Source organism: Lissotriton vulgaris, chromosome 9 (assembly GCF_964263255.1).
Source record: "Lissotriton vulgaris chromosome 9, aLisVul1.2, whole genome shotgun sequence".
NCBI lineage: Eukaryota > Metazoa > Chordata > Amphibia > Caudata > Salamandridae > Lissotriton > Lissotriton vulgaris.
The window spans coordinates 158,006,623-158,029,749 of record NC_141697.1 but is presented as its reverse complement, the minus strand read 5'-3'; the positions used below and the strand labels follow the sequence as shown (position 1 = coordinate 158,029,749).

Sequence of the window (23,127 nt, the reverse complement as noted above, 5' to 3'; positions counted from 1 at the left end):
AGTTAATTTTATGTGTTTTATGTACTATGCACGAACACTTTATTGTATATTTGCACAGCCCGTATATGGTATGCGAATATAGAATTGCTTATGCATAGGAGGGAAATTGTTGCTGGTTTAAAACTAATGACTATAAAGTGAACCTGGTGGTCATAGTGGTTGATATTTTAAGCAATATATATTTTGGTTTAATTGTACTTTTTATGAGAAGTTTTATTGTGTTTTTTAGTGTATTTTAACTGCCTGGAGGGAATTGTTGGAATTATGAACATTATTGTTGTTATTAATTTCTTAATAAATTGATTGAAATGTTTTTTGATATTTGTGATGATGCTGTATTGGTGTATATATGTCCTAGTGTTTTTCCCGCAAATTGATTATCCGTTTGTGCTAGTTTTTATTTGTTGTGTGTACTTAGATGGTTATTTAACCGAATAAAGTGCTGTGGAATTAGATTTTTTTTTTTCTTTTTACTCAAATCTTTAGGAAAACATTTGCCTTAGTGAGTGGATTCTGAAACCAGTCAACAACAACACTGGAATATGTGTGGAAGGAAAACTGATGTAAGTATAACTGTTTCTTAGATTTCACTTCAGGCAACTAAATGTAATGCTTCAATTTTCTTCCTTGGCTTAAATAGTTGTTTGAAGTGTAGCTGTTGCATAGTCTGCGTTGGTTACTGGGATTGAGGCTTTTTGGTCATGAAGGAGACGATTATTGGTTGATGGGACTGACATGTTTGAAGTCCCAATACTTGTGGGGGAATTCAATCCGGACCGGAGGCTCAGATTATGCTTAACTGTTTCATTTATTCCACTCAGCAGCCTTATACAACACATTTGTATTTAAAGACTAAAAACCCCACAAGTCTTTGCAACAAGTCAACAGTATAACCATAGAGTAAGTCCAATCAAAGCCACTTCAAGGAACAGCACTTCCTCTTTCTCCGCTGCTCAGCAACCAGATAAGGGGTTTTACTTCAAGTTGTTATATCGGCCCTTATTATGGTGAATTGTTTAGCTTTGATTGTTTCACTTTGATGCTTTAACTTGGATTGTTCGTAATATGAGTAAGGGTCCACCAGTGCAACAGTGGCATCGCCCGTGTGTGCGAGGCACATCTTGTTACTACAAGACGTGCAGTGTGGTTCTCACCCCAGTACCGACTATGAGTCACGCCCCTTACCTCGCATTCCTGAAAAGGAGTTTAGAGACACTGTAGGCAGAGTATTATTCCCAGCTGGATCATAACCTCAAGGATGATTCATGTCTCCGCCAGGGAACAGATGGCAATACTGAGGACGACTCGGATACCCCTGATGGAGATTTGGGTGGTAAACCAGCTTGAAGTAAACCCTGGCGACCAGAAGCTGGCGCCAAGAAACCCAGGCTGGAGGGCACAGACAGCAATGAATCTGCGGGGGTACCAGCCATGCCGAACCCAGAAGACATTTATGACGCCTGCTCCGTAAACTGAGTTCTGGCGCCAAAGTTAGCGTGCTATGTGGCTGCCTCATCAGGAAGCTCATGGACCCGGAGATCCGAGGTCGTCTAAAGGCAGAATGCCCAAGGCCCTCATGGCAAGTGCCCCAGACATCAATGCCAGGTTGGTGTCATTTATCACTAAGTTGGTTAAGGACCCTAAAAAGGGCCTGGACCATTCCTGTCCGTATAAGGTCATGGATGTTTTCAGGACACCAGCTAAAATATTGTACTTTGCAGAAGATGCCAGGGAGTCCGGCCATATGAGTGATCCTTCTCTCCGATCAAGGTGCGCTCAGAGGGCCTTTGTTTCTTGGGTAGTGTAAATTGTGCATTATCAACAGTGCGCCGCCGCGTTGATAGAAATTGGAACTCAGCTAAGTGAATTGACCACCACTGAAGTCGACCCAGTTACAAATGGCGGTCTCTTTGGAGCACCTTTTACTATGACGTTGTTACGCATTCTAATTACCTTCTCATCTCTGGATGACGCCCAACGGTCATTCAAAAAGAACTTTACCCATCAACTTTTTTGAAGAGCAGGAAGAGGAAGGGGACGCTCCTCTGGCCACTCATACAAGTCCATACAGGACGTTCCATCCAGTGGTAAGACCACAAGAAATTCGGAGGGTTCTATCCCTCGAGAGGTCATGAGGGAAGACATGGCAGCAAAGGAATTTTCGGAGGAGCCAGCAACGCGCCAGGTGGCACCACTGGTAAGCAATACTCCTTCTGCCCTACTGGGGCTGGAGGTAGGATTATAATGGTTCAGCCACAATTGGAGTCCATAACAGGGGACTCCTGGGTGCTCCAAATTGTGAAGGGCTTCCACTTATTTTACGGTACTACACTCCCTACCCTGTCTTTTAGTCTTTTCACACAAACAGAGAGGTGAGAGACCTTCTTGAGAAAGGGTCCATTAAGAATTGAACTCGTCATCCCAGGGGTTTCTAAATATGTTTCTGGTCAAGAAAAAGGACAAGGGTTTCAGACCAGTCATAAATCTCCAAAATTTCTGTCAACTTCAAAATGGAGGGCATCCACCTCCTCAGAGATGTTCTACTGCCCAACGACTGGTCAGTCTGGCTCGATCTGAAGGATGCCTACCTCACCATCCTGATATTTTCGCCCCACAGACTGTTCCTACAATTAGAGTAGGACGGCCAAATCTTCAAATTCACATGCCTGCCATTTGGTCTGTACTAAGCACCCTGGTGCTTCACCATGGTGTTGAGGCCGGCGATGGAATGGCTCTGGGAGTGAGTCTGATAGTATACCTGGATGACATCCTTCTGATGCACCAGGAAAAGCTTGTTTTAACCTCACACCTTCAGATGACTCAGTATCCTTTGCAAGATCTCGGCTTCATACTGAACACTCAGAAGTCTGACTTTGTGCCAGCACAGCGGATGACCTTTCTGGGGTTCGAGGCCAAAATGGTGCACCAGTGCCTCTGGTTACCCCAAAAGAATATGCTCCTAATTTGTCGGAAATTGTGAGAAACCTTGCAAAGGAAAAACGTATCCTTCTGACACCTGCCCCGGATTGTGCACCTTCTATCCTCATCGATCCAAGCGATCTTTCCAGGCACATTTTATTATCTGACCGTACAGCGCCTGAAGTTGGAACACCTCACGAGAGGCCTGCCGTACATGCAGGAAATTTCTCTGTCCCCTGAAACTTGAAAAGAACTTAGGTGGTGGCACGACCATATGCAGGCCTGGAGCGACAGAGCCATATTTGGATCGGCAACGGATCTGGTGATCTAATCGGATGCCAGTCAGCATGGTTGGGGCGCTCGCTATATGGGTATTACCACAGACGGACAGTGGTCAGAACAAGAGGAGTCTCTCCACATCAATTGTCTTGAGCTCCTCGCTGAATTCTTTGCGATTCAGAGTTTGGTGTTCAAAAAGGTGTCCTGCGCCATCTTGTTGAAGATGGACAACATATCGGCTGTGAGATAGATCAATTGCCTAGGAGGCACAGGGTCCAAGGTACTGGCCGATATGTCCAAGGACTTTTGGACCTATGGGCTGCATCACAAGTTGTCCGTAAACTCAATCAGTGTCTGGACAGACAGTCCAAACACCTAAACAACTACAGCGCCTGGAAGCTGGGTCTCGCTCTTTTTCATACTTTGACGTGGTGGGGCCCATGCCAAGTGGACCTTTTTGCGTCACGACTCAGTCACCAACTTCCCTGCTTCTTGAGCTGGTGTCTGGACCCATTGGCGGAAGCGGTGGATGCCTTCCCACAGGATTTCTAGCCGGTTTATGGGGTATGCCTTTTCACCCGTTCTCGATGATAGCTAACTCATGGCGTGGTCAGATGTCAGAAGGAGGAGGTAATCCTGATGACACGGCTTTGGAAATCACAAGTATAGCATACAGTTCTTCTGGAACTTTCTTTGGATTTTCCAATCCTACTTCTCAAATCCTCTTTAACTGACTGCCACTCATGGCAGCTTGCACCAGCTGGTTCAGGATGGGACTCTCATACTGATGGGTTGGAGGATTGCAGGGGGCGTTGGGAGATCCCGGGCCTTTCGTCACAGGCTTCCTCCCTTATCAGAAGGGCCTGGGCAGACTCTACTGTTAAGAGATGTACCTCGTCATGGAGACAATGATCTTGCCGGTGTCTGCGACGGTGTTGGATCCCATGGGGGTGGATGTAGTGCACCTCATCAATTTCCTGTCAGAATTGGTGGGCAAAGGGTTGGCTTATTGCTCTGTCAATGCATGCAATTTCGGCAGGGCCATGTTCCTTTTCATGATGTCCTGGTAGGGGAACACCCATGTGTCTGTAGGCTCCTCAGGGGCATTTGCTTATCCTTTCCAACAAAACTGAAGCATTCTTCTTTTTGGGATGTGAATGTGGTACTCCAATTGTTGCAATCATGGCCAGATAATCCATATCTGTCCCATAATGAATTAACAGGTAAGCTGGCAGTCCTGTTTTGTCTCGTCTCGTGCTAACGAGTTTCTAACATTCAAGCCTTAGATATCACAGCACTCATGTTCATTCTAGAGGGGGTGTCGTTCACTATTTCTCTATATTTGAAAACAACAAGGGGATCCAATTAAGTCAGAAAGGAACCTTGGGAGTATTACTATTCATATAACATTGGTCCCTTCCTACTAGGAAACCACTTGCCGACTCCTTAACCATCGAGTTTGCTGGACCTCCTTCATGTAAATACGGCGAACCGCGCTACTACTCTATTCGGCATCTGAGGCTTCTTATTGTTAGGCATAATATCTATGTCCTGATGATGATCCTTGTAACGGGTTAACGGATCGAAACACCGTCAACAATTCATAACACCTTATACATCTCAAATCTTATGTGTACTTTAAATGTAAAGGTGGTCGTGATGTTTCGGTGTACCTTGACATTGTCCAATTACCGGTACAACAAACTTAAAGCTTTTGCCTAAAAAGCCCTTTTGTTTCTGTTTTGTTACTTGCTGTATGTTGCACATGTGTTAAGTAGGGTACAGGCTTGTGCCCCACTTTGTGAATTGCTGTGTATTATTCCTTCTTATCTGTTTGCAAGTAAATACCTGACCTCTGTCCGGCTGGACAAGTCAAAACAATATAGTAACGACTGAGTCTATATTTATTGTTCCTTGATATCCCTCCCTAAATGGACCACCGTTCACTATTTCTCAGCACACCAAAAATGATAAGTGGGTTGTCCACTACCCAGTGTTCCCGGGTCATCCAAAATTGTGCTTGGTACCCTATCTCAGGTGCCTATGACAGAGGTATATAGACCACCCGGAACAGCTCAACTGTTTCTCTTCCTCAAGAAGCCTTTCAAGCCAATCTCAGCCACAACAATTGCTTGATGGGTGAGATGGATCCTGCAAGAAGCAGGTATTGATCGGTACTGCCACCTTATGGGCACACTCCACCAGATGGGCTATGGCCTCAAAAGCCTTCTTCTTGGGAGCTGCGTAGTCTTCCGATTCCACATTTAAAATATTATTTTCACAGAAATTACTGCCATGGTTTCACTGGTTGTTAACAGGATTTCAACTAGCATATTCTCAGTCTCCGGTCCTGACATAGAAAATAACATTTCCTAGCTATTGTGTTGTTTCAATTCTATTAACGACGCAGAGGCGAGGATTATCCCTCCTATCTTGGTTGACACCTATTACCCGCCCGTGTCCTCTGCTGTCTTCTGTGTTGGATAAGTATATGCCTATTTGGGGGACCAATGCTAATGTTCAATTAATGCTTGGTTAAATGATTTTGGTTTTAACTGTATCGATTCATGGAAGGATGATTCTAGTTCATTTTTGCATATTTCGACAGTCTTTTTATTGCTATCATATTTTCGTTTTTTACACAATCAGACCAGAAGCAGGAGTACTGAAAGAAAAGTGGACATCAGGATTTTTCCCTCAAAGAAAGAGAAAGTGCTGTTCCTTGGTGTTGCTTAAATGGGACTTACTCTGTGGTTATACTGTTGACTTGTTGCACAGACTCATGGGAGTTATAGTCTTTGAATACAAATGTGTTGTTTTAGGCTCCTGAGTGGAATACATGACCGTTAATCATAATCCTTGCTCTGCATCCTTAATAGAATTGAAACTTTCCTTCATAATAGCTAGGAAACTTGATATTCTGATAGTTACATTCTTAGATTCCTCAGAGCTGGTTGCAACACTGGAAACTATGTTGCTCCACTAGCTTCTGGGAGTGAGTGTTCCTGTTTTGTGTTGTGAAATATTTTGCTCGATGCTGTGATAAACAAAATTAATAGATTTCTACAATTTCCACACTAAGGAACTGCTTTCACACCTTTCTTCTCTAACGCAGAACTGGCACTTATGAACTATTCTTCCTTGTTTCCAAGAAAATGAAGGGCTCACTTGTTTTTAGGTGTAGATTCTAGTTTCGTGACAGCTAATGAAGAGTAGGTGAAAGATTAAATACAGAAACATGCTTCTCCAGTATTAGGGTGTCTTTCATAGATTCACATGCTTGAATATTCCCCGTCGTGGAAGTGGGAGTCCCACAGTAAATAAAATAGCAATAACATACCAATAACATACATATGTATGTAAAAACATAACACATGAAATAGTAGTAGTAAATACATAATAAAGGCTCAAAACCAATTCCTACATAGGAATACATGATTGAGAGAAAAAAACACTTGTAACGTATTCCTATCATTATGTTAGTCCAAACTACAGCCAATCAGGCGCCAGCACCCTTCCAGAACCTTCTCCTCAGAGTTCAGACCCTCAGATTTTCTACCGCACGACGTGTGAAGGGAGTCTCCCTGAGCTCTGCTCAGTTTTCTCTATTTCTTCAGGTTGTTTTCCAGTCTTCTCAACATGTCAAGTAAGAAGTCTTTATTTAGACCTTGCTCTTCTTGTGGGAAACTGCGTCTTTACTCTGAGGACCCCCACAAGAAGTGCATTTATTGCCTTTATCCCGACCATGAAGTTGGTAGCTGTAAATTTTGCAGGACTTTCTCAACAAAAACCCTTAAGGACAGAGAAGGCCGTCTCCTCATTTGGCTCAAACGTTTTAAGGACAAGGATTCTGCTTTGTCAGATGCAGAAAGTTTGCAGTCTGGACCTTCTCATGCAGCCTTCAAGCGTAGTAGTGTGCAGGATATGCCTTCTCCTTTTCTAAAAAGGAAAAAACTTTCCATGTCTTTGTCTCCTGCAGTGTCTTCACCACCTCCTACTACCGCTACGCCCACGAGACTTGGCTCTCAGGCGTCTTCTGCTGCCTCCCATCATGTTTCTGCTCCAAAACATGTTTCATCGTCGACGGGAGCGTCGACGATCGTCCCGACGACGAGATCAGCCGTCTCCGGATCGTCGACGATGACATCAGCCTCCGGATCGTCGACGATGGCTACGTCGACGTCGTCCATGTCGACTAAAGTATCACTCTGCTTCATGACTTTCTCGTCGACGATACCTATTTCCTCGTCGACGAAGAAATCTGGTTCGTCGTCAGGACCGTCGACGAAGAAGACTTCTTGTGAGCTTTCGTCGACGGTACCGTCGACGGCCCCGTCGACAAGGGCGTTCCGCGACGGCTGCTCCGTCGATGGCGGATTTCTCTACAATGACTTCCTCGACGCCTCTACCAGCGTCGTCGTCGGCACCATCGACGGTGGTTCCTTCATCGTTTGCCACAATACCTTTGGTGCCCTCGTCTTCCACTGGGTCTGGTTCTTCCACCGCCGACCCCTTGCACCATCGTCGTCAGCGGATAGTTGGCCAACTATCTCTTCCAGATCCACAGCCTCCCTCGCCCATGTTCGCCACGGGCTCTGAGCCGGATTCTGAATCGGATAATGATGTGGATGATTCTTTCAGAGTGGCACGCAGTTCGTCAGATTTGATCATTAAGTGCCAGGATTATGGTGATGATGATGATAGCGATGGCCAGTACCCTAAGGCAAAAGAACGCTCTATACAAGTTCCTACTGCGACATTGCCATTGTCGCTCATCTCAAATCTCCAACATATGTTGGATGACTACAACCGGCGTTTCCAGCCTTCTCTGCAGGGTACGCCTATGCCTCATGTGCCTGCGACTGTGGCGGCTCCTGTCCCTGTCCCGCCACCTTTGCCACCAACGCGCTCACCACAGATCCAGACGTCAGTGAAGATCCACACAACAGTGTACCCCGTTGATGATGATGACGTCACTCCCGAACGGGAAGATGGTGAGGTCCATGATGATGATGATGTTGATGCGGCCAACCACATGGCTGAGTGGGACGGCTACCAAATCCAGACGCCTTCCCCTCCCCCGGTAGAGCCCGGGGATTCGCCTCCGGTGGACATTGAGAGTTTCCATCAGCTGATGGATAGAGGGGACCAACGTTTCGAATTGCCTAGAGTCCAGAGGGAGGAGGACTGTTTCCTCTATGATTTCAAAAATCAGCCATTCAAACAAGTCCACACTATACCCATCATAGACCTTATATGAGCTGAAGGGGTGAAGCTCCTGCAAACTCCTAATTCACTGCCGGCTCAGCTGCCTCACCTTGAGAAGAAATACAAGGCGCCGGTAGGATCTCCAGCGTGGCTTGTTTACTCATCTAAAGCCTGACTCAGTGGTCACTCAAGCTGCACAACGTCGTTCCTGTAATCCAGCATCACCAATTTCAGCTCCTCCAGATAGAGAGCGTTGGCGCCTGGACGCTATTGGACGCAAGTTCTCCACTATGGCATCCACTACGGTGAGGGTGGCTAATGCTTTAGCCATCTTAGGCCGCTACGACCGCCAGATGTGGTTGGTCTTGTCTGCACTGGTGAACCTCATCCCTGACGCTTCCAAGGCTGAAGCTTTGCAAATCCTGCAGGACGGAGAGAGGACATCGGAGGAAATCATTGATTGTGCAGTTGACATTGCGTGTACTGGCTTTCGTCAGCTTGCTGGTGCAGCGGTCTTACCAAGGCAGGGCTGGTTACGGTCCACCTCTTTCCGCCAAGAAGTCCAATCCAAGATCCTGGATATGCCATACGACGGTGAGTCGCTTTTTGGAGCACACATAGACGAGGCTTTGCAGGCCATTAAAAAGGACACGGACACTGCTCGCTCATTGGGGACTTTACAGTTTCGGAAACAGCCATTTCGGGGTGCTCGCGGACGCGGCACCTCCTCAACTTTTCGTGGAGGAAACTCTCAATACATCTCCTACCATCAAGGTAACCAACGTTACTCTTCCAACCAACAGCAGTCCTCCTGACAGCAGTTGTCAAAATCCTACAGGGGAAAATCCTCGTATAGAGGATCCACTCCCAAACGTCAATGACTTGTGTATCCCCCCCCCAGCGTTGGAGGTCGAATCTCTCTGTTCTTTTCTCAGTGGTCCTCCATCACCTCGGACCGCTGAGTTCTGGACATTGTACAAAAGGGCCATGCTCTAGAGATCATCAAGATTCCTCCTCCCACTCCACCGTCTGGCTCGCCTCCTCCCCACCTCAAGGAGCTTTTCCATCAAGTTCGTCTTCTAATTCTGAAAGGTGATATTGAAGTGGTTCCCAAGTCTCAGAGAGGAAAGGGTTTCTATTCCCCTTTTTTCCTAATACTCAAGAAGACGGGAGATTGGCGACCAATTCTGGATTTGCGAGCGCTCAACAGGTACCTCAAGAGCCAAACCTTCTGCATGCTTACACTGGTAGAGATCCTGCGTCTTCTCTCCATGGGCGACTTCATGACCACCATCGACCTACAGGATGCCTACTTCCATGTTCCATCGGAAGTACTTGCGCTTCCAGGTGGGACGGAGAGACTTCCAGTTCAAGGTGTTTCATTTCGGCCTCCGATCCGCCCCTCGTGTCTTCACGAACGTTTTGGCTCCAGTAGTGGCTTACCTGCGTCTCCGAGGCGTCCAAATCTTTCCATATCTGGACGACTGCCTCCTCAAGTCACAGTCTCGCAAACAGCTGTTTCAACACACCCGTCTTTGTCAGAATGTGTTTCGATCTCTCGGCCTAACCATCAATGTTGACAAGTCTCAGGTCGATCCGGCTCAAAGCGACAACAATCTCCTGAGGCGGAAGCCAGGAGTACGATCGCTACTATTTAAAAACTTTGAGTGTCACTATTGTGTTGTGTGTTTTTACCCACCTGATCTCCTCTCCCTGGACATTGACTCTGGGCTTAGCAAGCACCTGACAACCCCGCCAGTGGATCTTAGCGCTGCCGCGGGATCCAAAACAAACATTATTGCCGCCATCACCGGCGAACCCTCAGGCCACGCCCCTATCGTGAGGCCACGCCCCCCCCCCCCTTGTCTCCTCTCTCCTATAAATTATGTGCATTTTCCGGACGCGCAGCGGGCGCGCCGTCTGTGCGCTGAAGGCAATTCCTTCCTCGCCCGTCCGCGCCAGCTCCGGGCCAAGGGCCAGCCATGCTGCTGGTTCCCATCTCGCACAGAAGCAGGTCTGGTCTAGATCACAGCTTCTGGATCTAAGAAAGACAATCTGCACTCCATCAACACAGTGCAACCTCTCACTGACTAGCCCCCTCCTTTTTAAATGTAACAGCTGCCCTTTCTCCTTTTCTCCTTATACAAAATGGCTCCATGCTTCATTAATCAGCCATGCCACACCCATACGAACATATTCTATGGGATTACTGAATTTTCGCTCTCTGCCATGCCACGCTAGCGACATTTGGCTGCTGCTATCATCCATGTCCTGGGACCTACTCTTCCTGACTGAGACATGGATTAAAGACTCCTCCAACCCAGATATTTCTCTTGCCTTGCCCCCGGGTTACCGCCTTACAGGTATAAGCTGCAAAGGCTCCAAGACCGGAGGCGGAATCGCGGTTATCCTACAGACTCACCTGACGATCACGTCCAGAAAAATCACGAATTTAGGGGCCATAGAGGCACTATATTTTTCCATCTCGGACACCTTTACAGCCATCATTTCAGGGATCCTGGTATACAGCCCTCCCAATACCCCTCAGCCTGCCATTTCTGAACTGTTAGCAGTTACTGCAGATCTGTCTCTCAAACACCCTCACTTCACGTTATTGGGAGACTTTAACCATCACGTAAATGTAAGTGACTGTAGTCGTGCCAACCATCTTTTAGATTCCATGCAAAGTATGAACCTGACTCAAGGGGTTAGTGGCCCCACACATGTTGCGGGACACACCCTTGATCTGATCTTCTCTAATTGGACAGAGCTTAAAATTCTCCCCTCCAGACCTCTGACATGGTCTGATCATTTCCTGATCCCGTTCGAGGTGTCCCTATCCAAACCTCTTAAGAAGGAATCTGCCATTAGGGAATAAGGCAGAAAATGGCATAAGGTCTCATCTACTGCCTTGGAGCAAACGTACAATAATAGCTTAGACTCACACCCTGACGATCTCAACGTAGCCGTATCTACATTTAATAAAGATCTCACGACCGCCATTGAGAAAGTCGCACCCTTACAGACCCTCACCTCCCGCAGATCAAAACCGTCAGCTCCTTGGTTCACCCAGGAATTAAGGGAAAACAGAAGCAGTTGTAAAAAACTGGAGCGCCTATGGCGCCGGACCTATGACCCGGCAACCAAATCTCTTTACAGACAGGCCCTCAAAGAGTTTCATAAACGCAAACGTAATACCATGAGTTTATACTTTGCAGAAACTATTGTTAACGCAAAAAACTCCACTAAGGCCCTCTTCAACATCGTTAAAGAGTTTACTAATCCTACTGCCCTGTCCGTTCCCGCTACCCCCAGCCAAGCACTTAGGGAAGGCCTATCTGACTTCTTTTCTGAAAAAATTGCTAATATCACGGCAACAATCCTTCAGAATCGTACAGAAGTAACCTCAGATCTTGACACCACCTGTACCAAAGTATTTACTTCTTTTAAACCACTTACTAAAGAGTATGCCCTGACTCTATTTTTAAAATGTAAATCAGGCTCACCGCTTGACCCAGCCCCGGCACTGATCCTGAATGAGATTGCCCCGCTAGTAATTAACCCCCTGCTTGAAATCTGGAACTCCTCCCTATATTCAGGTGTTGTCCCTTCCTTATGGAAACACGCATTGCTAATCCCTATTCAAAAAAAAGCTGGTGTCGACCCAATGTGTTTGAGCAACTACCGACCAATTGCACTCCTACCCAAGCCAGCCAAAGTGCTTGAGAAGGCGGTACAAGAACAACTGTCCGACTATCTTGAGTCAAACTTGCTGCTCCATGACTCTCAGTCAGGATTCAGGCCGGACTTCAGTACCGAATCAGCTCTACTAGAAGTGTCCGAGTCGATTCGCGAGTGCACGGATAGGGGAGAGGAGGCCATGCTGGTCCTCCTCGACCTATCCGCAGCATTCGACACCATCTCCCATGAAACTCTACTAACATGCCTTCAGGAGGTGGGAGTTGGTGGGATCCCACTCGCCTGGGTCAAATCATTCCTTACGGATCGATTTCAACAAGTGATGCTGGGCTCTTTCTTTTCCACCAAGAAACCGTTGACATGGGGGGTTCCACAGGGATCTGCCCTCAGCCCGCTCCTGTTCAACGTATACCTGAAGCCTTTGGCAAAAGTGGTGGAATCATGGGGCGTCAGAGTGATCTTTTATGCTGATGATACTCAGCTGGTGTTTTCCTTCAAAGATCACTCTGAAAGCTCTTTGCTAAATTTTCGCCACTGCATGGTGAATATCGCCTCTTGGATGTCCTCAAATAATTTAAAACTGAATACGGTTAAGACGGAAGTCTTAGTTTTTTAATCAGAAATCCCCCATCTCTACTAGCCTCTGGTGGCCGGCTGAATTAGATCCTCCCCCTGTACCTGTCCAAGCTGCCCGCAATCTGGGCTTCCAATTTGACACTGCCCTCTCCTGCAAAACCCAAATTAACAAAGTCTTGTTTAGGAAAGCTCCGTATGATAAAAAAAAATCATCCCTTTCCTACCATTAGATTCACGCAAGACAGTAGTCCACGCCCTCATAACATCCCATTTGGACTACGCAGATAGTCTGTACGTTGGAGCCCCAGCGTATCTTATTAATCGATTGCGGACAGTACAGAATTCAGCAGCCAGGTTGATCTGTAATGTTCCCTACCGTCATTCCATTTCACCTCACCTGATCAAACTCCATTGGCTCCCGGTGAGACTACGTATTCAGTTCAAATCCCTGACCCTTGCTTTTTGAGCTCTTAATGGTCGAGGCCCCGCCTACCTGAGACACAGACTGAAGATCTCACAAGCATCTCGGAATCTCAGATCTAACCATCTTCGCCTAATGCTCTGCCCCTGTTTTCGTCTAGCGCGTACGGGAGGAAGGGCCTTTGCAGTGGCCACCTCTTAGCTGTGGAATCATCTGCCATTGGAACTGAGATTTCTGACTTCAGAGCCTCTGTTTCGAAAGAAACTTAAGACCTGGCTCTTCTCCTTGATCTAGCCCATTTTTTATCCCCCTGAACTTCACTGAACCTCACTAGATGTTGTCTTCAGCGCCGGGACACCCCCGTCGGAGGTAGCTGTGCGCTTAACAAACTTCTAAATTAGTAAAAATAAATAAATAAAGCAGGAATTTTCTGGGAGCAACATTGGACACAGTGCTTTTCAAAGGCATTCGTGTCCCAGGAGCGTCAACAAAAGATCCTTCGCTTGGTGTCTCTGATTCGGGCAAGACTGTCCGTTTCTGTCCGGATCTTGAAGTCATTTCTGGGGATGGCATCATCTTGTATTGCACTGATCCCAAATTGCTAACTTCGGACTCGCCCCATTCAGGAGGAATTGGACGTACAGTGGCGTCAGGTCTCCGGTTCTTTCAACGACCTCGTGAGTGTCACCGCTCGCATGAGATCTGCTCTCCAATGGTGGGCGCAACTGTCCAACCTTGCGTCAGGAACTTCTTTCCTCTCCACCACTCCAGAACTCACGCTCACAACAGACGCCTTATTAGAAGTCTGGGGAGCTCACCTTCAAGGCCTTTCCATCAAAGGCAAATGGTCTCCGCTTCATCCTTCCTGGCACATTAACAGGCTGGAGTTGATGGCAATTTTTCTGGCACTCAAGTCGTTCCTTCCTGTGATTCAAGGGGAATCAGTGCTTATTCAGACGGACAATACCACCAGTATGCACTATGTCAACAAGCAGGGCGGAACCAGGTCTCCACTCTTGTCTCAACTGGCTCAGTCGATCTGGGATTGGGCAATCCGTCATCAAGTTACCCTGGCGGCAGTGCATCTGCCGGGCATCTCCAACATCCTAGCGGATTCCCTCAGCAGGTCCACATTATCGACCCACGACTGGGAGTTACATCAACCGACTCTCAACCTCGTTTTTCAACGATGGGGTCGTCCGTCTCTGGATCTCTTTGCAACACCGGAGAACCAGAAATGCCCATCTTACGCAAGTTGGCATCCCCACCACGGGTCGTGCGGGAATGCCCTTTTGATGAATTGGTGCGATCTATTCGCCTACGCTTTTTCTCCGATCCCGTTGGTGCCTCGTGTGCTGTGGAAGATGCGGAGGCAGCCCTGCCACATTCTCCTGATCGCCCCCAGATGGCCCAGTCAGGCATGGTTCTCGGAGTTGCTCCTTCTGTCCCAGTGTAAGCCCATCCTCCTTCATCCTCGACCGAACCTTCTCACGATGGACAAGGGTCAAATTTGCCATCCGAACCCCTCCTCTCTACAATTGTCGGCCTGGCACCTGAGCACCCTGAATTTGCGCATTTGAATATCTCGCCGGAATGCCGAGACCTTCTCGCTCAGGCCAGGGCTCCGTCTACCATTAAGACTTACACGCTCAAATGGAAGAGGTTCTGCCATTGGTGTGTGGCTACGAATATCCATCCTATCCATTCCACTCCGGACCAGCTTCTTCCGTTCTTTCTGGACCTGGCTCAATCTGGGCTTTCCCATGCTACTTTGAGAGTTTTCTTGGCGGCAATCTCTCGTTTTCGGCAGCATGGCTCCTCCTCTCTCTGCTCTTCCAGAGTTATTTGTCAGTTTTTCAAAGCACTGTTCGTAAGTTCCCACCTCTTCGGCGTCCTCTTCCCACTTGGCATCTCAATGTCGTCTTAGCCCAACTAATGAAGGTGCCATTTGAGCCTATGCATAGGGCGGACTTAAAGTTTCTGACCTGGAAGGTAGCCCTTCTCCTTGCTCTGACATCATCTCGTCGTGTGAGTGATCTTCACGCTTTTACTGTTAAACCTCCTTTTCTCCAATTCAAACCTGACTGTGTGGTTCTTCGCACCAACGCGAATTTCCTGCCAAAGGTGCCTACGGATTTCCATCTAAACGAACCAGTTTTCTTAAAGACTTTCTTTGCCGATCCTCAATCTCCGGCAGAGCAACAATTGCACTCTTTGGACATCAAACGATGCCTTAAATTTTACATCAGCAGGACTGCCCCTTTTCGCAGGTCCGATCAACTGTTCATTGCCTACGGACGCATGCGTAAGGGGCGCCCTGTCACCAAGCCAACTATTGCACGTTGGATTTCTTCAGCCATTGTCTTCCGCTATCAGCAGGCCGGCAAGCCTCTACAATCTGCAGTGAGGGCTCATTCCACCAGGGCGATGTCATCCTCTACCGCCCTGTTTGCTGGTGTGCTGCTTCATCAGATCTGCCAATCAGCCACGTGGTCCAACCGGCACACGTTCACGAAGCATTACTGCTTGGATGCCATCAACGAGGCGGATACAGCAGTGGGAAGGGCGGTCCTTCGTCATCTTTTTAACTAAGGTGAGCCTCTGTCTTCCCTCCTCTGCTAGGGTTTTTGTGATTGCTATCAGTACTTACATGACTGTATTATTACTGTCTCTTTGGTTTTCTCCATGCTGTTGCATAGCAATCGGACCTCTTCGGATGTTACTGTTCTCTATTCTATTCAAGCATTTGAATCTATGAAAGACACCCTAATACTGGAGAAGAACAATTGTTACTTACCTGTAAACAGGTGGTTCTCTAGTATTTTTGTCTTTCATAGATTCACATGCGACCCACCCTTCTCCCCTCAGAGGCTCGCTTCTCCTCATCGACTCTTTTGTCACTTTTGTGCTACGAAAATTTGAGGGTCTGAGCTCTGAGGAGAAGGTTCTGGAAGGGTTCTGGCGCCTGATTGGCTGTAGTTTGGACTAACATAATGACCGGAATATGTTACAAGTGTTTTTTTCTCTCTATCATGTATTCCTATGTAGGAATTGGTTTTGAGCCATAGGCGTACCCTGCAGAGAAGGCGGGAAATGCCGGTTGTAGTCATCCAACATATGTTGGAGATTTGAGATGAGCGACAATGGCAATGTCGCAGTAGGAACTTGTATAGAGCGTTCTTCTGCCTGAGAGTACTGGCCATCGCTATCATCATCATCATCACCATAATCCTGGCTCTTAATGATCAAATCTGACGGACTGCGTGCCACTCTGAAAGAATCATCCACATCATTATCCGGCTCAGAGCCCGTGGTGAACATGGGCAAGGGAGGCTGTGGATCTGGAAGAGATAGTTGGTCAACTGTCGATAGTTGGTCAACTGTCCCCTGACGACGATGGTGCAAGGGGTCGGCGGTGGAAGAACCAGACCCAGTGGAAGACAAGGGCACCAAAGGTATTGTGGCAAACGATGAAGGAACCACCGTCGACTGTGTCGTCGACTGTGCCGACGACGGCGCTGGTAGAGGCGTCGACGAAGTCGTTGCAGAGAAATCCGCCGTCGACGGAGCAGCCGTCGACGGAACCATCGTGGATGTCGAGGTCGACGATGATGAAGCCAGGAGTCGATGTCGACGGAGCGCTCGTCGACTGGGCCGTCGACGGGACCTTCCACGAAGAAGACTTCTTGTGAGCTTTCGTCGACGATTACTTTGCCGACGACGAAGCAGATTTTGTCGTTGACGACAAGGAAATAGGTATCGTCGACAAGACAGTCTTGAAGCTGAGTGATACCTTAGTCGGCATGGAGGACGTCGACGTAGCCGTCGTCGACCATCCAGAGGCTGATGTCGTCGTCACTGTCGCCGTCGACGATCCGGAGACGGCTGATCTCGTCGTCGGGACGATCGACGATGAAACGTGTTTCGGAGCAGAAACATGATGGGAGGCAGCAGAAGACGCTTGAGAGCCTGGTCTCGTGGGCGTAGCGGTAGTAGGAGGTGGTGAAGACACTGCAGGAGCCACAGATATGGAAAGTTTTTTACTTTTAGAAAAGGAGAAGGCATATCCTGCACACTACTACGCTTGGAGGCTGCATGAGAAGGTCCAGACTGCAAACTTTCTGTATCTGACAAAGCCGAATCCTTGTCCTTAAGACGTTGGAGCCAAATGAGGAGAAGGCCTTCTCTGTCCTTAAGGGTTTTTGTTGAGAAAGTCCTGCAAAATTTACAGCTACCAACTTCATGGTCGGGATAAAGGCAATAAATGCACTTCTTGTGGGGGTCTTCAGAGTAAAGACTCATTTTCCCACAAGAAGAGCAAGGTCTAAATAAAGACTTCTTACTTGACATGTTGAGAAGACAGGAAAAAAATTGAAGAAATAGAGAAAACTGAGCAGAGCTCAGGGAGACTCCCTTCACACGACATGCGGTAAAAAATCTGAGGGTCTGGGCTCTGAGGAGAAGGTTCTGGAAGGGAGCTGGCGCCTGATTGGCTGTAGTTTGGACTAACATAATGACAGGAATATGTTGCAAGTGTTTTTTTCTCTCTATCATGTACTCCTATGTAGGAATTGGTTTTGAGCCTTTATTATGTATTTACTACTACTATTTCATGTGTTATGTTTTTACATACATATGTTATTGCTATTTTATTTACCGTGGGACTCCCACTTCGACGACGGGGAATATTCAAGCATGTGAATCTATGAAAGACACCAATACTGGAGAACCACCTGTTTACAGGTGAGTAACTATTGTTCTTCCTTAACACAGCTACCTATGCTGTACATGATCCATCTTTTCTAGCCTCTGAGTATTTTCTTATATTTCCTTTTCATCTTTCTTCTGCAGCGATGAAGGTGGAACCTTTTGGCACAGCAATGTTATTGCAGAACGTATTCAAAGGAATCAAGTGAAAACTGTAACTGGAAGAGTCTATGAACTGAAAGGAAAGATGGATTCATTTTCTATGAAGCAATCAGGTTAGTAAGTGGTTAAGTGGACAATACTTGATAGAGTGGTGTTAGACCTGGCATTTCTTGGCGTGATTACCCCTGACTTTTAGCCTCTACCTCCTCTATTTTTGATGCTGTGATGGATTGTGTTTTACTTGCTTAGATGCTTTGTGCACTTTGCCACTGCTGATCAGTGTCAAAGTACAAGTGCTCCCCGTATAAAGTGTTATGGTAATTGGTTGTCCATAATTGGTATGTTTGCCTTACTAGTAAAGTCCCTAGTAAAGTGCACTATGTGTTCAAGGGCTGGTAATGCTACTAGTGGGCCAGTAGTCCTAATTGTGCCACCCACACAATAAGCCGTAAAGAGAGAACTCAGGCCTGCCACTGCAGTGCATGCGCGCAGTTTGCTAACTGCCATGTTGTCCTGACAAGTGCACCCACTTGCCAGGCCTTACCTTCCCTTTCCATGCAAATCAGATACCTCTATGGTAGGTTCAAGGTAACCCCCTGGGCAGGGTGCAGTGTCTGTGAAAGGTAGGACATGTACTGAGGTGTGTACCATGTCCTGACAGCGAAATACTCTCCATTTCGTTTTTCACTGGTGCAAGGCCAGGTTGCCCATAGGACAGAATGGTAAAGGCTGTGTAATATGTTTCCAGCCTATCTTCCTATAGGCTTAAGATGGAGAGGTGAAGTTTAGTGTGCCTGAAGTCACAATTTAATAACACATCTTTTTGTGAAGATGGTTTTTGCATGGTGTGTTTAGAAACCGCACTTTTAAAAGTGGCTGGGTTATTTGTTCTAACAATTCTGTGTGTTTCTGCCTAGTTGTGGATTGACTGTCTGGATTTGAATGTGATAGGATCTAGGACATATCTTGACCCAGGGGAGGAGGTGAGACAGCAACAAGCTGACCTGCATCTAGAGTTTAGGGGGGACCCTGAAACCTTCGTAAGCAGTGCCCCGGGACTGTGTGGCCCGAAACCCAACCGAGTCTCATCGACGCTTTGCATGTGTGCAGCCTGAATCTGCCGTTGGGGTTCATGGTGCTGCTTAGAAAGTGCTCCGTGACTGCAGTGCCCCCGCAGCGTGAATCATCGTCCACTCTGCTGTGAAGTTGTTTGTGGCCCCAGCCGGCATCGTAACGGAGGCTGCGGATCAAGGTCACCGGCCCGAGCCGCAGCGTGCTGAAGGATTTCGCAAAGCTAAGAAAGTCGTGAGTTAATTGTGATAATTGTTCGCAAGAGGAATCTGCCCAAGATCATCAGAAATGAAGAAGGCAGCGCCATAACTTGTCCGGCTACAGCCTCGCCTTGCATCGGAGCTGCGTCGTCATCAGGAGCGCCCAGCAGGAGGTCCGACGAGCGGGGAGTGAGAGAGACAGCGAGGCAGCGCATCCGCCAGGTAAGGCTTGGACTCCGGTCAGGAGCCGCAAGCATGTGTGGCCTGGGGAGGCACAGGAGGAGTACAGGAGTGCTCTCGTCTCTCTGAAGTTCAAGACTGTTGTCTGTGTTTGGGGCCTAGTGGTGCCCGTGCTAATCGCGTCGATTGGCCTGTTATTATTCCTGCATTACGAACTTCCTTATTACTTGCATTAGGGATTGTACTATTCCTGCATTAAGAACTGCCTGATTACGAGCATTAAGGAATGCGTTATACTTGCATTATGAACTGCCTCATTATGTGCATTGAGGATTGAATTATTCTCGCATTACAAACTGCCGTTATACTTGCCTTAACCCCTTGCATACTGCCACGATTCTGCGCCTGTGCAGCACTTTTATTGAGCGGGCGGGTTCATGACTGCCCCCAGCCGTCATCCACACACGAGCACTGTAGTGCATGACGGCTGGGGGCCGTCCTCAGCATGCAAGGGGTTAAGGAGAGCCTTATACTTGCATTAAGGAGTGCGTTATACTTGCACTATGAACTGCCTTATTATGTGCAGTGAGGATTCAATTATTCTCGCATTGTGAACTGCCTTATTACTTGCATTAAGAAGTGCATTATATATGCATTACGAACTGCCTGAATATGTGCATTGGGGATTGCATTATTCGTGCATTACGAAGTGCCTCATTAAATGCATTGAAGATTGCATTATTCTTGCATTACAAACTGCATTATTCTGACAATACGAACTGCATAGCATTGCATTAGGACTGCATTTGAACATTGTGAACTGCTCATTAATACTGCAAGAACCTACAAGTGTTTGTACCGGCAAAGAGAAATATTATGAATACGTATGTGTTGGATTCTTATAGTTTGGTCTTACCTTATTTTTCCTCTTGATAAAGATACAGCCAGTTTTCATATATCAGTGTGGTGTCCATTTGTGGTGTTATCACTGTGTCACTGGGAGTGTGGTTGCAAATACTTTACACATTGCCTTGAAAATAAGACTGGCTGCTCGTGCCAAGCTACCAGGGGATGAGCAGAGGTTATCAAAGAGGGTGTCCCTCCTTTCTCGGACTAGAAGCTAGGGTCCCTATTTGGACTAAGGTAACTGCCTCAGCCAACTAGAGACTCCCAGTTCTAACAAGTGGTCATATAATGGGTAATCATTCAACACTTCAAACATCACAGTTAAGGAGTGGTAGTGATATTATAAACCATTAGGTCAAACACCTTATGGTTCAAAATAAACCTGAGAAGGCCAAATAGGACAATATTGCACATTATCGTGGTATCTTTAATAGATTCACATGCCTGAATCATTCCCCGTCGTCGAGATGGGAGTCCCACAGTAAAATATTCAAGCAGTACTTTAAAAGCTTCATAGGCTATAATGACCGAAGGCCGTCTAAACAGTAGCCTATCTATATCCTTTTTAAAAAAGGTCTAAATGTTCGAATCTAGACAATCAACTGTTAGCATCCTCTAGAAAAATCCCAGCAGAAGCAAGTTCTCTTCATATTTTCACTGCACGTTGTGTGGAAGGGAGTCTCCCTGAGTGCTACTCAGGGAGACTCCCTGAGTAGCATGTCAGGCAGAAAAGGCTTTTTCCGCCCATGTAAAACCTGTGGCAAGAAAAGAGTCCATGTAGATGATCCACATAAGGACTGTATTTATTGACTTTACCCAAGACATGAGGTGAGAGAATGAAAGATCTGCCACAACTTCTCAAATAAAACCATCAAGGACAGAGAGAGAAGGTTGTTATTGTGGTTTCAGACCACTAATCACCAGTCGCATTCTTCTGATGAGGAAGATGGCAGAGCCTCTACATCCCATTAGAGAGCCAGATTGAAGGACAGTTCCTCAAGTTAAGGAAGAAAGTATCATAAGCCTTCCCAGGACTCCAAGACTTCAAGAAAAGAGAAGGTTGCTAAACACTCCTCTGAGCCGGCATTATCTGTGCCTTCTACGCCTGTCAGTAAGGAAGGAGATCGTCATAGAGGTTCCTCATCAGAACCTGTGAGTAAGAAAACCCTTAAAAAATCATGGTCGACAAGACTTCCTCTTTGGTCGACAACATTCTGTGTTACATTGACGACGCCGTTGTCGACTGCAACTGTGACGACGATGGTGATCCAGGCTCCTATATTATCTACTAGAGTCTCTGTATCGACCGTCTATGCTCCCTCATTGACGAAGATATTGTTGACGGCACCGTCAACGATGGCATTTCCCTTTCCTCTGATTTCTGCACCGTCAACGAGGATTACCCAAGTCACAGGAGTAACCAAGATGTTTCTTGGCCATCCATGCAAGAGTTTGCAAGGTTTTGCCCTTGCTTCCGTCACATCTGCTGGAGGGTTATGTCAAAGAGTATGACGATGGTGGTCTTTATGGGGTGGATCACAGCCCCTCGGAGCTTCACATAAAGTGTCAAGATGATGAGGACTATCATGATGTGACTCGGGAGGGGGGAGGGAGAGAAGGGAGGGAACCGGGACGAGGGCCACATCACTGTGGTCACCAGATTGAAATGTATAGTCACCACTCTACCACACCTTACCCGATCCCTCATGCCATTGCACAAGACCCAACCCTGCTCTTAGACACCTCGTTATTAAATAAAAGATCCTCGCAGTAGAAGGCCAAGAGAATAGCGGGGATTCCCTGCTTTTTGCCTCAGTTCTTTATTTTCATTTTGGAATAAACCAGTACTGGTTCGACCCCAAACCACCCCTGAAGTTAAGGGGTCGGTAGAGTGGCAACAAACCATTTGTAGTGTTGACGGGGTTTCTTCTTTACTTTTTGTTTTCTTTGTTCTGTTCCTCTTGGATGCCTTACGTATAGCTCTGAGGCCTGTGTACTTTCTTTCCTTCCTTTTGAAGTCTGCATGTGTACCACTCCTTCTGGGGTTGGTGGAGGTTTCTATCCTGACAGCAGAGTAGAGAAGTGGAATAACTTACCGTCCTTCTTCGTTTTTCTCCTTTGTGAGCCTCCTGGGGTGCCCCTCTGAAAGGGAATGACGAGCTAACTGGGAAGAAGTCCTCAGACAAAGACCCGGGAAGGAAGAGGAGAACCCGCCTATGCTGACTCTGTTTCTGTTACAATCAATAAAATCTTGACATCATTGAGCCCCAAATTCGGCCCCCTCTCTTCTTCTTCCGCCCGTCCCTCTCACCTCTTGTGTCAGAAGTGGGATCCGAGAGGCTGGAGGCCACAATGGTGAAGATGACGGAAGTCCATTAGCGATTGAGCCGTGTCATGGAAAAATTCCTGTTGGTCGCGAAGAGGATTGGGATAAGCTCCACAAAACATTATCTTCGCAAAGTCAGACTCAGGAAACTTATCGGAAGACTGGCCGACACTTTGAGCCAGCAAAGGGGCCATGCCACCCTACCATCCACTGTTTTACAAAAGTACTTCAATGGGGAGGACCTAACTTTATTTTCCCTAATTTTGAGAGAATGGCAGAGGTAGCAGGATGGACCGTTGACAAGTGGGGTCAATATCTGTGTCCCTTGTTGTCGAGCGACCTACAAGCAGCGTATCAAGCTGCGAACCCCCTCGGCCTCACACCTTATGAAGAAGTGAAGAAGAGCACCTTAGAAAGGCAAGGTATAGATGAAGAAATTTATTGGATTAGGCCTACGGCAAGTGAAAGAAGGA

General features: G+C 47.1%; 1 protein-coding gene across 4 annotated transcripts in view; it reads left to right on the top strand.

Moving 5' to 3' along the window:
- The window catches only part of MIS18BP1 (MIS18 binding protein 1), a 679,433-nt gene that overhangs the window by 101,493 nt on the left and 554,813 nt on the right, over positions 1-23,127 (top strand). For all 4 annotated transcript variants that reach the window (XM_086937270.1, XM_086937268.1, XM_086937269.1 and 1 more), the window contains exons 5-6: positions 487-563; positions 17,954-18,084. In XM_086937270.1, coding sequence (XP_086793396.1) covers positions 487-563; positions 17,954-18,084 — 208 coding nt within the window. The remainder of the gene's footprint in view (positions 1-486; positions 564-17,953; positions 18,085-23,127) is intronic.